The 15,496-nt window shown below is 51.5% G+C and overlaps 1 protein-coding gene across 1 annotated transcript in view; it reads left to right on the top strand.

Annotated features, from left to right (window-relative positions):
• LOC144783810 (unconventional myosin-Ig-like) overlaps positions 1-15,496 on the top strand; it is a 1,420,229-nt gene that overhangs the window by 408,201 nt on the left and 996,532 nt on the right. The window contains exon 7 of the mRNA XM_078662555.1: positions 14,286-14,396. Coding sequence (XP_078518681.1) covers positions 14,286-14,396 — 111 coding nt within the window. The remainder of the gene's footprint in view (positions 1-14,285; positions 14,397-15,496) is intronic.

Here is a 15,496-nt window from a genome sequence, read left to right as displayed (position 1 = left end):
CACAGGGGAAGGCCAGAGGTGTGAGAGAAACAAGTCTCCCAGGGAGGCCGGAGGTGCAATCGAAACTCCTTGGTCTTATCTCACTCAGGGAGCTCTTTACCCCCCAGCCGGGGATGGCGCATCTGAAGCCTAAGTTTCGCTGGGGCCAGGGTCAGGCATGGCCCAGGGAGTCAGGGACCTCGGGAAGGGAAAATGGCAGTCGGGGCCCTGTGGGGTGATGCAGGTTCGGGGTGCCCGGGGCCGGGAAGGAGGACGGGGAAATGCGGGGCTGGTCGTCGGTTGGTGGGGCAGTGTAGGGAGTTTGGGCGGATAGGGAACGGGACGACCAGGGGCTTCTGGGTGCAGAGCTAGGCTAACGGGGTGCTGAGGAACGGGGGGAACCACGCCACGAGGCCAGGTCCAACACGCGTCCCCCCCAGCTGAAAGGCAGAGAGAACTACCCATCCCCTTGGGGGTTCTCTTCACTGAGGCGGAAGGACCGGGACAGGCCGTCCGCGTTGGCGTGGTCAACACCAGGCCGGTGCTCAACAGTGAAATCCATCCCCTGGAGGGAAATGGACCATCGCAACAGTTTGGGGTTCTCCCCTCTCATTTGCATTAGCCACCGGAGGGGTCGGTGGTCGGTTTGGACCCGAAAGTGAGTACCGAACAGGTAGGGCCTCAGCTTCTTCAGGGCCCAAACCACCGCGAAGGCCTCCCGCTCGATGGTGCTCCTCCTTTGCTCTCGAGGGAGTAGCCTCCGGCTAATAAATGCCACTGGTGGTCCAGGCCCTTCTCGTTCATCTGGGACAGGACTGCTCCGATGCCGTGCTCGGACGCGTCCGTTTGGACCACGAACTCTCGGGAGTAGTCGGGGGCCTGTAGTACGGGGGCAGTACACATGGCGTCTTTCAATGCTTCGAACGCCTCTTGGCAGGCGGGGGTCCAACTAACTTTCTTCGGCTGGTTTTTGGTGGTCAATTCCGTGAGGGGGACTACGATGCTGCCGTACCCTTTTATGAATCTCCGGTAGTACCCCGTGAGCCCTAGAAACGCCCGCACTTCCGTCTGGGTTGTGGGGGCCTCCCAGGCCACAATCGCATCAATCTTGGGCTGGAGGGGTGCCACTAGGCCTCTCCCGACCTGGTGCCCCAGGTAGACCACGGACCCTTGTCCGATTTGACATTTGCTGGCTTTGATGGTGAGACCCGCCCGCTGCAGGGCCCTCAACACCTCCCAGAGGTGTTGGAGGTGCTCAGTCCAGTGGGAGCTGAATACCGCGATATCGTCGAGATACGCGGCGCTGAAGCCCTCCAACCCAGCCAGTACCTGGTTAACCAGCCTCTGGAAGGTGGCGGGGGCGTTTTTCATTCCGAAGGGCATCACCCGGAAATGGTAGTGGCCATCCGGGGTGGAGAAGGCGGATCTCTCTCTGGCCCCCTCTGTGAGAGCGATCTGCCAGTGTCCGCAGGTCAAGTCGAAAGTGCTGAGATAGCGAGCAGACTCTAGGCGGTCAATGAGCTTGTCTGCTCGTGGAATGGGGTGAGCGTCGGTTCTGGTGACTGCGTTGAGCCCGCGGTAGTCCACGCAGAACCTCAGCTCGGGAACAGCGCCAGGGGCGGCCGCCTTAGGAACCAGGACCACGGGGCTGTCAGAGGCCTCGACCACTCCCAGGGCTAGCATCTTGGAGACTTCGGCCTTGATGCAGGCCCGGACTCTGTCAGGGACGCGGTAGGCTCTGTGCCGTACTGGAGGGCTGTCCCCGGTGTCCACATCGTGGACGCACCAACTGGTGACGCCGTGGACGAGGGAGAAAAGGTCAGAGAACTGCCCCAGTAACTGGCGACAGTCCTCGCGCTGCTCGGGGGTGAGGGAGGAGGAGAGGCTCACTCCCTCCATGGAGCCATCTTTTTCCTTCGCACACAGGAGATCGGGGAAAGGCTCCGTGTCCTCTTCCGCTCCGTTGTCGGTGGCGAGGAGCAAACTCAACTCGGACCGCACGAAGTGAGGTTTGAGGCGGTTCACATGAAGGACCCTCAAGGGGTTCCTGGGGGAACAAAAAATGTGGAATCAGCACCCATCAAAAAAGTCTCTTAAATAGTCTTTTTAGGAATCTTTAGTAAATTAGCAGAATTCACTCCAAATGAACAGGTCCGGACTTGCGAATGATTGTTTTTCAATTCTTTATTCAGTCAGTAGAAAAAATGATCCATCGATTTCTCTTTTTTTAAGCCAACGCGTTTTGTGTCAAGAATGAGACTTCTTCAGGGCTCTAGAAAATAGTCTTTGAGGATCTATTTAAGGCAGGAAATTCTCGTGATTCAAACAGAGAACGGAAGATCTCTAGAAAAACGTGATTCTCATGATTCGATCAAAAAGTAGAAAATCTGTTAGTTCATGTATGTATTTTAAGGAAACAGAGAAACGGCATGGTAGCCAGATAACCTCGGTCGTCAAACGCGGAACTAACAGATTTTCTACTTTTTTATCGAATCATGAGAATTTCCTGCTCTAAATAGATCCTTAAAAGACATTTTTCTAGAGATCTTCCGTTCTGTGTTTGAATCACGAGAATTTCCTGCCTTAAATAGATCCTCAAAGACTATTTTCTAGAGCCCTGAAGAAGTCTCATTCTTGAGACGAAACGCGTTGGCTAAAAAAAAGAGAAATCTATGGATCATTTTTTCTACTGACTGAATAAAGAATTGAAAAACAATCATTCGCAAGTCCGGACCTGTTCATTTGGAGTGAATTCTGCAAATTTACTAAAGATTCCTAAAAAGACTATTTAAGAGACTTTTTTGATGGGTGCTGATTCCACATTTTTTGTTCTGTAGCTAAGGGTTTTCCCTTAAAGGAATAGACAGGGTTGTATTCCTTGGTTTCTTGGGCACCATCGTCGTACTACAAAGTCACGGACTGTAACAGGTGCAGGTTCTATTGCCTCAACCCTTGTGTACATGTTTGGGTTCCTGGGGGACTGCACATCTATGAGGTATGTCACCTGGCTCTTGCGTTCCACCACCTTGAAGGGCCCTGTCCACTTGTCCTGCAGGGCACAAGGCTCCACCGGGGCCATCACCCAGACCTGCTGTCCGGGCTGAAACTCAACCAGAGTGGCATTCTGGTCATACCAACGTTTCATTTCTTCTTGACTTGCCTCGAGGTTGGCCTCGGCCAGCTCCCGGAACTTCCGAGTCTGGTTTCGGAGGGCCAGGATGTAACGGAACACATCTGGGGGGAGATCCGGGGCCGCCGTTTCCCAACCTTCCTTGACCAGGCTGAGGGGCCCCCGGATGGGGTGCCCGTAGAGCAGCTCGAAGGGGCTAAACCCCAAGGATTTCTGGGGGACTTCTCGGTAAGCGAACAGGAGGCAGGGGAGGAGGACGTTCCACTTGCGTCTCAGAGGTTCCTCGAGACCCATGATCATTCCCTTGAGGGTACGGTTGAATTGTTCAACCAGGCCGTTATCTTGAGGGTCGTATGGGGTGGTGAACTTGTACGTCACCCCACACTGTTGCCAGAGGGACTTCATGTACTTGGAGATGAAGTTCGTTCCTCTGTCGCTCACAACTTCCCGCGGGAATCCCACCCAGGAGAAGATCCCCATGAGGGCCCGCCCCACTACGGGGGCCGTCACCGTTCGGAGGGGAATGGCCTCGGGGTATCGGGTGGCATGATCCACCAGGACGAGGATGAACCGGTTGCCTAAGGAGGTCCGGGGGACTAGGGGCCCCACGATATCTATTCCCACCCGTTCAAAGGGGGTACTGACCACGGGGAAGGGTTGGAGGGGAGCCTTGCGCCCCCCTCTGCTCTTCCCGCTGGCCTGACACGTGAGGCAGGACTTGCAGTGGGTCTCCACATCGGAGCGCATGCGGGGCCAGTAAAAGTGAGTGACCAGGCAGTGGTAGGTCTTGTCCTGTCCCAGGTGTCCCGCCAGGGGCACATCATGGGCCAGGTTCAGGAGGAAGCCGCGGAAACGTAGGGGTACCACCAGCAACCGGGCTGACCCTAGTTCAGCAGACTTCTGTTCGCTGTATAAGAGGCCGTTTTCCCAATAGACAAGGTGGGAGCCGGACTGGTCACCAGCAGCCTGGGCGGCGGCCTGCTGCCGCGGCCCGACCAGGGAAGGACAGGAGGTCTGTTCCAGGCAGAATTCTTCTCGGGAGGGTCCCCCTTCCTGGCGCCACTGGGCTAACTCAGGGAGGTCGTCCACGTTCAGGGTCTGTTCAATGGCAGGGCCTAGGGGGCCTGTTTCGGGGTCAATGCTCTCCCTGGGGGGCGGCTCGGGGACCTCGGGTCGCTCGCAGCCCTCCGGGTCGTCAGAGACCGGGCGAGAGTTCTCGGGTTCCACCCCCCCGGGGGTGGACACTCGGGCGGTCATTGATCGTGTGCTCACACATGCCCATTCGGGCAGGCCTACCATCTCTAGGTGGGTCCTTCGCTCCACCTGCTTCCACGGGGAGCTCTCCAGTTCGTTACCCAGTAAACAGTCCACGGGCATGTCGGTGCGGACCGCTACTTTTAAGTCCCCGGAGACTCCCTCCCACTCGAACGGGACCTGAGCTATTCGGCAGGTGCGGACAGAATTGTCAGCTGAGATTACCCTGCAGGAGGCGTGGGGTATAATTTGGTCCTCTGTGACTAGGTGACACCTTACTGCAGTAATGCTGGCCCCTGTGTCTCGGAGGGCCCCTATGCGGTGCCCGTTGACGGTCACCTGCTGTCGGTATTTCTCAGTGTTGTCGGGCAGGGGGGCTCCGGGGACCATTTCTCTATCCCCCAGGGAGACTAATGACATGGCTGCTGGTTCCCACCCCTCTGGGTCCTCTATCTCTTCCTCTTCCAGGGCTACTGTGGCTAGCTGGAGCGCAGGGGGGCTCTCAGCGGCTGTTTTCTTGAGCAGGGGGCACTGGGGGTCACTGGCATAATGCCCTGTTTGCTGACATCGGTAGCAGGCTGTGCTGATTCGGGGTCCTTGTCTAGCTGGGGGGAACCCTGCTCTCGCTGCGGCTGGGGAGGTTCCGGACTTGTTTCTGGGGGGCTGCGTTGGGGCCCGGCCTGGGACCCCTTTGTCTACCCTGACCTCCCCCTCCCCTCTGGCGGGAAGATCCTTGCTCATTTCGGCCATAGTCTCCCACTGGCCCCCGTGGGACTCTGGTGCTCACCCAGCAATTTGCTTCGACAGCCAGCTTCCGGGGGTCTGCCAATTTGCTGTCCAGGAGGTGCTGTCTCAGTTCCACAAAGCAGTTGGTGGATAAGTGTTCATATGCGATGAGGTCAATTAGTCCTTCAAAAGTGGTCACCTTGCTGCCCTTGATCCACCCTTCCAAGGCCCGGCTGTAGAAATTCACATATTCCACCCAGGTGGTGCCGGGGATCTTTTTGCAGTCTCTAAACCGTTGCCGGTACATTTCCGGGGTGAGCCCATATCGGGATAGCAGGGCGTCCTTCATATGGGGGTACGAGTTCATAACTGTGGAGGGCAAGTCCAGCATGGTGTCTCTTCCTTCACTGAGGAAGGGGCCCCATAATCCGGCCCCCGAATCCTTTTCGGGCACTCGGTGGGAGGTCATGGCGACCTCGTACGCCTTGAACCATTACTGGATGTCGTCCCCCTTGTAATACTCCTTCACGACGTCCTTGGGTATGTGCACTTTGGCTTCCACTGGGGAAGGGGCTTCTCTGTTCCCCGGGGGTCGGGAGTCTTCGCTTCTGGCTTTGAGTTCCAGTTCTTTCAAGCTGCGCTCATGTTCGAGCTGGAGTTTCTTTCCTTCATGCTCCCTCTGGAGCTTCTTTTCCTCCAGTTCTCCTTGCAGCCGTAATTGTTCTACGGCCAGTTTCTTTCCGGCCAACTTGAGTTCTCCTTCCATTTTAAGGCATGCCAGCTCTAGCTCGTGGCTTCGGTTGCGTTCTCGGTCTGTCATCTCCTCCGGCGACAGACCTCTCTCCGCGCTGGGACTCCGCGTCAGGGAGTCTGTTCTCTCACCCTCTTGGCCGCGGGTTTTGGTCGGTGGCCCTCCCTCTCCGCCGCCTCCTTCTGGTGGGGGGAGGGGGGAGGGGGGCCCCGGCTTCTACCCAGGCTGTCAGGGCTTTTTGGTAGTCGTCTTTGGTGCTTAAACCAGTGGTAGCGATGTGGAAGTCTTTGCAGAATTGTTTCAGTTCTCGGTGGGTATACTCTTCCAGAAGGTCCTTTTGGAATGTGGGCTTCTCGCTTGTTCCGGTGAGACTCATGGTGGTTCTTCGTTCAGGTAGTGTGTCAGTCGTTTTACTGTACGATCTCTAGACGTAGGCTCTTATCCCGTTGTTTGCCACCAATGTTGGAAGGGGCGATCCCAGAGGGCCAGGCTATGCTCTCCCGACCACTCCGTGACCCACCTCTCCCACAAATAATGCCGAGTCTTAACTTGAAGTCCTCACCGGGGAGGACTTCGAGTCTAGGATCGTACACACTGAGCTCACACCACTCTTACGAACGGACACCACACCGTAGATTTCAATAAGCAAGTTCTTAATCAAACAGTAAAACGGAATCAGCACTCTTATTTACAAGCGATCGAGGGATCGTAAAGTCTCAGGAATTCGGGAAGAGGGAAGCGGGACAGTCTTAGTCTGTAGGCCAGTACGAAGCGTACCCTGCGCTCAGCTCTCAATCCTCGAGCCGGGGGATACGGAAGATGGTGATCGTACTGGCTGCTGCACTCACTTCGGGTCGAACCAGATCGTGTTGGTAGCGTCGATGGTCCAGCCGGACCAGAGTACTCCTCGAGCCGCGACGAGGTCAGCAGGGCTCAATCCGGGGGTCAGTTCTTGAAGAGCCGCGACCACTCCGCAGGGCTCAGGGTGTTTCCACAAAGGTCTTTAGTGTTCAAGATCGAGCCACGACGAGGTCAGCAGGGCTCCGATGTTCTAGTTCCGTCTTTCCGAGCATGAGCCGCGACAGCGTCAGCAGGGCTCCGATGTTCCAGTTCCGTCGTTACGAGGATGAGCTGCGACAGCGTCAGCAGGGCTCGATGAGTTTGAGGGTTCTGTTTTCCCCAAGGGTAAGCCGCGATCAGATCAGCAGGGCTTTCTTGTCCAGGATACAACTAATAATAATAATAGTAATAATAAATCATTTATAGAGCGCCTGGCTACACAAAGAACAGTGTGTCCCCACGCTAATCACTGATAAAAACTACAGAGGACCGATGTTATCAGGCAGGGGGTTTATGAAATGGGAAAAATGAGTGTTTTTAATTTCCTCCGGAATCCTATTTCAGATGGCTCCATCCTAAGGTGCAGTGGTAGGCATTCCAGTATTTGGAGGCTAAGTACCTAAATGAGCGTCCGCCCATTCTGGCCCTGAGAATACGGGGTATTTTAAACAGCATCGTGCCGGAGGATCTTAAATTACGAGTGGGGCGATGTATGTTCAGGAGGTTCTTAAGGTAGTCCGGACCTTTGTCCTGGGCTATGCAATGCGCGTAGCAGAGGGCTTTAAATTTAATTCGCTCCCTGAGAGGAAGCCAGTGGAGCTTAGCCAGGGCGGACTTCCCTGATGCTCTGCGCGGGAGGCCAAGCACTAGACGTGCGGCAGCATTCTGCACGCACTGCAGTTGGTGAAATGCTTTTTGACTTAGCCCTATCAGCATGGCGTTGCCATAATCGAGGTGCGGAGTCACTAAGGCGTGGACAATAGTTTTTCTAGCTACGGCAGGGAGGAGGTCTAAGACCTTACGAAGGACCCTAAGTAGGCCAAAACATCTCCCCGTGACTTTATTGACATGGGTCTTATACGAGAGGTCGGTGTCCAGCATAACGCCGAGGTTTCGTACCGACTCCCTCGGAATGGGGGGGTCCCCGAGTTCACTAGGCCACCATGGCCTTGACCATGTAGATGTCGCTCTCCCGACCACCAACAGCTCCATCTTTTCGCCGTTAAGGCGTAGGCAGTTGTCATTCATCCATACTGCCACTGCTGACATACAGTTCGAGAAGTTAGTGGCGTCTTGACTGCGGTCGGGTGTGAGCTTAAACACCAGCTGAGTGTCATCAGCGTAGCTAACAATGTCCACCCCAAATACCTCCACCACGCGAGCCAGGGGTTCCATATAGATATTGAACAAAGTAGGGCTCAAACTTGAGCCCTGGGGAACCCCGTGGCTTACCTTGCGTGGGGAAGATCTGAAAGGTGGACAGTGCAGCTGAAAGCTTCTATCGGCTAGAAAGGACTTCAGCCAGGCCAGCGCTGACCCCGTCACCCCCATCCCCATCAGGCGAGACAGCAGCGTAGAGTGCAGCACGGTGTCAAACGCTGCACTCAGATCTAATAGAACTAATGCTGCTGTCTCGCCTTCATCCGCTATCTGCCTAATGCGCTCCGTGGAATACAGAACGGCTGACTCCGTCGAGTAGCCAGTTCTGAAACCAGATTGTGATGAGTGGAGAAGGGCTTCTTCTTCTAGGTGTTTCATAAGCTGTTTATTGGCAATTTTTTCCACAATCTTCGCACAGAAGGGAAGAAGGGAGATGGGGCGGAGATTCTGCAATTGTGAAATGGGGATGTTGGGTTTTTTCTTTAAGGGAATAACCTGAGCAGTCTTCCACGCTTCCGGTACATGACATTCCTGGAAAGACAAAGTGACCATGTGGCTAATATGGTCAATTAGCATGCTCTCCATAATTCCTTTGCACCGCGCCACTGGGCACGCGTCAGATGGAGATCCAGATTGTATGCTCTTGACAATTGCCAGAAGTTCATTTCTTTCTGGGGTTATAAAGCATGTGAGCCGAGATTTCTGTGTGGGGACAGCTTCATTAACCCCAGGGCTGGTTGACAGGTTGTTACCAGCTGTAAAGGTGTCATGAATTTTGTCCACCTTATCCACAAACAAATCGGCTACAAGATCGCATAACTCAGTGGAGTAGACATCTTGAGCCTCAAGCCTGGATGGAGTCGTGAGTTCTCTGTAGATACCAAAGAGTTCTTTGGTGGGATTGCCTGCTGACTCGATTCTGTTTTTAAAATAGATGCCCTTTTCTGATTTTAATAATTTGTGGTATTTTTTTATCTCTATCTTATAGCCTTCTTTGAGTTCAGGGGCATAGTTCTGCCTCCACCTCCGCTCCAACGTTTTACATTTGGCTTTAGCCAATCTGAGTTTTTCAGAGAACCACGGAGCTGTTTTGGATTGCCTGGTAGGGGGTTTAATCACCCAGGGTGCTACCTCATCCAGAGCCTTAGACATCCAGTTCTCATAACTGTTCCATGTTTCCTGTAGTGTGTTGCATGGGGACAGGGGATGTTTAAGTAAGGAACGTTCGAATAGTTCAGGAGAGAATTTCTTCCAGACCCTGCGCTTAAAAGGTAAGGATCCTTTAAGTTTAGTTCGCGGGGGGCATCTTCTATTTCGAACGGGACGATGCTATGGTCTGACCAGATCAACTGGACCGGGGGTAGGACCCTAACACCTTCCCAATTGGAAAAAATGGGGTCCAGAGTATGGCCCAGCTGATGAGTGGGGGCAGTGGATAGCAGCCTAAGCCCAACAGAGTTCAGTGCTGTTATCACAGTTTGTGCCTCTTTACACTCTTTGTCTTCACAATGGAGATTAAGATCTCCCAAGACAAGGAACTTTTTGTGTCTGATTACTGGTTGATGTACTAGGTCCAGGAGTTGGTTTGCAAAATGAGCTGCACTCCCTGGGGGGCGATATACCAGTAGTCCGTTTACCGTGTTTTTGGGGTCTACTTTTAGGGTGAAAATACCGCACTCTGTATTAGGTAAGGTGGCTCTAGTAAATGCACATTCTAGTTCTTGTTTATAAATTAAAGCTAGTCCCCCACCACGTTGCTTTTGTCTGTCTAATCTTAACAGACTATAACCAGGGGGGATTGCTTCAAGAACCTCCGGGGAAGATGTTTCATCCAACCATGTTTCGGTAAGAAACAAGGCGTCCGGTTCCCTATTTTGCAGTAAGTCATATATCTCGACTTTATGCTTCCTCATAGACCTACAATTCAATAATAGCAGCTTTAATTTGGCTATTTCCTTAATCTCCCCTCTAGACAGTGGCAGTGGCAGATTACACGTTTTACAGTAACGGGGTAGTGAGTTAACCAGTAACGTATGGGAGCAGCTGCTGCCCGATTTATGATTGAGTGAAAGCAGCTCCATTTTGGTGTAACATAGTCGGTGTTTTGACTTGTTCTGCAGTGACTCACGGTTAGATGGATCAGGAGGTGTTGCCCCGCGTCCCGAACATTCGCGGACGGGCGCAGACGGGCAGGACTCTGGCTTGACTCTGGCGCGCGAACGGCGCGCCCGCTGTACGCGTCCGCTGCGCGGAGCCATCGCTGTATGTTTTTATAGGGCGCCTGAGTGGCAGAAGAGGAAAGCCCTCCCTAAGATGGCCGCCACTAAGCTCTCGGCCCAGTCCCTCGGAAATGACGGCCCTAAATCGGCCAGTAAATGAAGGGAGAGGCAAGTAATCTGCCAAGTGCTATTTTAAAAATCAAGATCTTAAGGGCGAGGAATCCGTACCCCAAAATCGGTGCGTGATTCTAGCGCCTCGGTAATGTGCAGCGTAACGCGCTGATGCCGGGGGGAGGGAGAGGACACAAAGGGAAATAACAGAGTAATTTTAAAATCAAGTAAAAGTTTCAACCGCCCGGCTCACGCCTCAGGGGTAAAATATCAGCAATAAACTACCCGCTAGTTTTGGGCGGGCATTGATATAGTCCAGTGGCCCTTTGATGTCCGGACCCTCGCAGGCGGAGGTCTTAGGCCTTGGGGGCTGGTCGTTGGAGAGATCCGTTGGTTGGCCCTTTGATCCTTGTGAAGATGCGCCCGGGAAGTCCCAGATGCCCAGCAGGGTCTGGAGCCAGCTCTCAGGGAGGCCAAAGGTGTGATCGAAACCAGCCCACAGGGAAAGGCCAGAGGTGTGAGAGAAACCAGTCTCCCAGGGAGGCCGGAGGTGCAATCGAAACTCCTTGGTCTTATCTCACTCAGGGAGCCCTTTACCCCCCAGCCGGGCATGGCGCGTCTGAAGCCTAAGTTTCGCTGGGGCCGGGATCAGGGAGGGCCCAGGGAGTCAGAGACCTCGGGAAGGGAAAATGGCGGTCGGGGCCCTGTGGGGTGATGCAGGTTCGGGGTGCCCGGGGCCGGGAAGGAGGACGGGGGAATGCGGGGCTGGTCGTCGGTTGGTGGGGTCGTGTAGGGAGTTTGGGCAGACAGGGAACGGGACGACCAGGGGCTTCTGGGTGCAGAGCTAGGCTAACGGGGTGCTGAGGAACGGGGGGGAACCACGCCACGAGACCAGGTCCAACACATCAGAATTTCTGACGTATTTGTAAGAGCAAAAGTGGCGCATTGCTGGAGTGTGTCACAAAAGTGACGCAACTCCAGCAATGCGTCCTTTCACATGGGACAAGCCCCATGTGAAAGGGCCTGTGTCAGTCTTATGCCTGCTGTGAGGCAGGAGCAAGATTTTGACGCAACAGCGTCCTAGAAGTGACGCAGTGAAATCTCATAGATTTCACTGCGTCATTTCTAGGAGGCTTTTTGGGGGGGGAACGCCCCCCCTGCATACATTATACCTGATGCAGGTATAATGTAGCGCAGAGGTTTACAAAGTGACACATCTGCACAGATGTGTCACTTTATAAATAGTGCGCAACAGGAGGCATGTTTTACGCTGCCGATGCGTCGCAAAAAGTGACGCATCGGAAGCGAAAAACTGACGCAAGGCCTTATAAATGAGGCCCTATATGTTCAGCTTTCAAGTTCAAAGCCCTTCACATTTACGACCATTTTTTTTTTAATGTTGCTCTTTATGTATATATACTTATATTAATCTGCTCATGTTATTCAATATACTAAAAAGTCTTCCTGAGTAGATATGACGGCGCTTAGAGATCCGTGGACCCCAGGGTAAGCACCACTGCACTACAAGATGTTAAACAAAATGTATCCCCAACCATATAGGAACCTGACTGCATGGTCATTTAGACTCAGATGCCAGTGCTAAAATCTATGGCAACAGTTTTTGCACCCGTTAAAGCAGTTGTGCGCATTAGGAGACGAACATGAATACCTCTCGCTCCTGTTTTTTTTTTTAGGGGGGTTGCAAACACCCCAATGGCTCTAACGAGTGGTAATACGTTTGTTAGTGCTTTCCTTTTTCTATGTGCGCTGCATTCTGCTGCACACATAGAAAAAGGAAACCATCTCTTTTGATTGATTTTGTGCAGGAAGGTGTCCCTTCCTGCACCAAATCAAACAGCCCCGCAACGCAGGGACCCTTGCACCATGGAGCAAGTGTACCTGCATTGGGGCAGGGCAGCCCATTGTGCTCCGGCGCTGGGGAAAAGGACATGAATGCGCCATATCACATAAGTACAGCGCATTCCTGCCCTTTGTTTAGACGTAGGGCAGCGCCACAAGATTCCTTGCAGCTCTGCCCTGCGTCAAAACCTCATAAGTGAGGCCCCCAGTCTTTAAGCACAATCATCCTTGAAAGCCAGCCTTACTCTCTCCTGATTCTTCTCCTGCCGTAACTTGTGATACACACGTCATATGTTAGCAACAGCATCTGTGTCCAAGTCCAGCCCCACCCACGAAACTGACGAGGATTGCTCTCTTGCAATCCTAGTGTTAACCTGGGCTTCTATGGGAATTCACAAGGGCATATTATCAAGCCCATTATCGCCGCTTTAGCGGCAGTTTCCTGTCGATAAAAGTGGCGATAATGTATCGCCCTTTCTTGATAATATGGCCCCTAGTTCTTATGAGATCTACGGCTTCTGATTTGCATGAAGGTCACAAGCGCACCCTAATAATTAGGAAGAGAAAATGCTGATGATGTTTTTGACATTGAAGCTGGGAATCGACCAGACAATCAAAATCTTCATTCCCTTAATGCCAAAGCATTACAGGTCTCAGCCCGTAAGGAACCCGGCATCTGTGCATTTATGCCCCTTCCTTTTCAGTGTGCCTTTGTCTGACTCCACTTTAAAGGTGGCGTGTTAAGGTCCTGGATCTCACTTCTGTCCTTTTTTTTAGAAGCTTCTCTTCCATTGGATGGTGGTTATTTGTTTTCTTATTGCATTGTTTTCTATGGCACGGTTTTCAGAGCTCTGTACATTCAATTTTGACACACAAGCAACTCATATATTGACTGTAGCTTGTTAAAGGATCTAATCAATATGCAAAGATTGATTACGGTCTGTTTATGTATGTTAAGGGTGTCATGAAATCGCCGGAGAGTCCAAGATTGGAAAATATAATAAAAAGGAATATTTAAGAGTCGCTAGCTTCTTAACAACTTCGAGCCACGGCCCTCCGGTGCTCATGACGAGCTCAGCTCGTCATGAGCCGTGGAACGCTCAGGTGCGGGGAGAATTCCCCAGCCGTGCTGAGCGTTCCACGGGAGCCAATGCACCTGTGATGAGCTCAGCTCGTCATGAGCACCGGAGCGCCGTAGCTCATGACTAGCTGAGCTCGTCATGAGCATGCGGGTGCTGTGTGCGCCCCCCCTCCCCCCCAGCACAGCGGGGGAATAACCCCCACAGCGAAGGGGTTAAGGTAAGCAATAATCAATGAGATAAAAATAAAATATATAAACGGAGTAAGAAGCTGTAGATTGATACAACTGGTCAATACAAATGTCCTTCTGAGGAAAGAACAGCCGATGACCTTGATGGGAGCAGGATCAATTTAATGTAATTGAGTATCAGACATATAGGATTGAGACATAGGGAGGATCACATGTGAAACAGTAATCTGGTCCGGCCATATACTCTTCTCTCTGTTAGAAATAGGATTCCTTCCTAAAAGATAAGGACTGAAGATAAAGGGGTTTGTATCGTTGACATAACAGGGTGTGGTTTCCACTGGTCAGTAAGTTACTGGTGGTTATCGCGTCCATTTGCACAAGGAGACCAGCCTACAGAGGGATCTTCCAATTTCATGATAGTCTAGTCTCTTTCCTTTCATAAGTTCTCACCGCCATTTATTACACATTTATCAAGAAATAATAATTGTGCTGTCCGAACATTTCTACAGTCTGCCCTGTACTAAACCCAGACTCTCTCTGCTGATGCAACCAGCTAATGCCATCTTACAGTCTGGTTTTCATGCCCAATCTCATTTGCAACACATAATGGCCGTGTTAAATGTCCACACTTCTCAACCGTGGATTGGAAGAAGGCTGCCGTGGTCAGGCTCGCGATGAATCGAAACCATAGCCAAGGAGGCTACTGTCTATGTATCTGCCTCCCGGGCTAACTGCTCACCACTGTTCTTTTTATTTCACTTTTAGACTAACGACAGCTCCAATTTCAAAGCTGTGGCGAATGCCATGAAGGTGATTGGTTTTAGCCCAGCAGAGATCAACTCTGTCTACAAGATTCTGGCAACCATTTTACACCTGGTAAGTTGCCGGCGACTGAAAAATGAAGGAAATCCTTATTAGGTATTCCCCTCCTCTCACATGTGTGTATGTTATTAATAAGTTATTTTATAGAGGGCTTAATAACGTAGTTGATGACAAATCCATACAATCTAATAAATAGGCGTTAGAGTTTTTTGGAATACGCTATGATGCAACCCACAGAGTGGCGACTTTCTAATGCTGCTACTGAGAAAGAAGCGCGAATCCCAGATGAGTTGAACTGGAGATATCTCCACCTCTGAAAAGCACAGAGCCCCTTGGCAGCTAGTTCATGAGGATTACACCAGCTAACTATCTGACCACAAGTCTTATCTGTCCCATATTTAGGGCTTTCCATATCCTAACCAGGGCCAGGCTTGTGGTTGCAATTCTACAGTAGCAGCTCTTGGCCAAGGTCTTGGTACCAGATGCTGATGGTCGAACTGCTGGTTCATTGGTACAGCCATTTTTTCTCAGATTACTTTCTGTGGTTCGACTGAGCAATTAAATAACACCTACTTTTGGCTAGTGTCCCATCTCCATGTCTGGCTTCCACTGGGCAGTCTTTCCACATCCAAGTCTCAAGTTGCAAGACTACACATACATAGCCCTGCTTTTTACCCTTCCACATATTGTAAATGCTTTGGAGCTGCATAGTGCTTCCAATGCAATACTTAGCTCCCAAATAAATACAGAAATAAATATAAACATATAAAAATGTATAGAACCATGTCTTAACTTAGGGACCGTTTTTAGACACTTATGCCCACACGCATCAAACTGAATTGCATTCGCAAACGGTGCGAATCGCAAAATTCGGCCGTTTGCAATTCATTGTTTTGGGATGCATTAACCTTTTTGGCATTTTCGCAATTTAAGAAATCGCAATTTATTTGCGATTTCTTAAATTGCGATTGCATTTAAGAAATCGCAATTTTGCGATTTCTTAAATGCAATGCATCATCTTAAAAAAATTGTGAATTCGCACATTACAAGCGTTAAATTAACATGAAGTCAACCTTCATGGTAATTTTAGAAAAGTTTCAAAAATGCACAAAAGTGCATTTTTAACACTTTAATTTTACACTCACACATGCCCT

Source organism: Lissotriton helveticus, chromosome 10, assembly GCF_964261635.1.
Source record: "Lissotriton helveticus chromosome 10, aLisHel1.1, whole genome shotgun sequence".
Classification (NCBI taxonomy): domain Eukaryota; kingdom Metazoa; phylum Chordata; class Amphibia; order Caudata; family Salamandridae; genus Lissotriton; species Lissotriton helveticus.
This window is presented reverse-complemented; position numbering and strand designations above follow the sequence as displayed.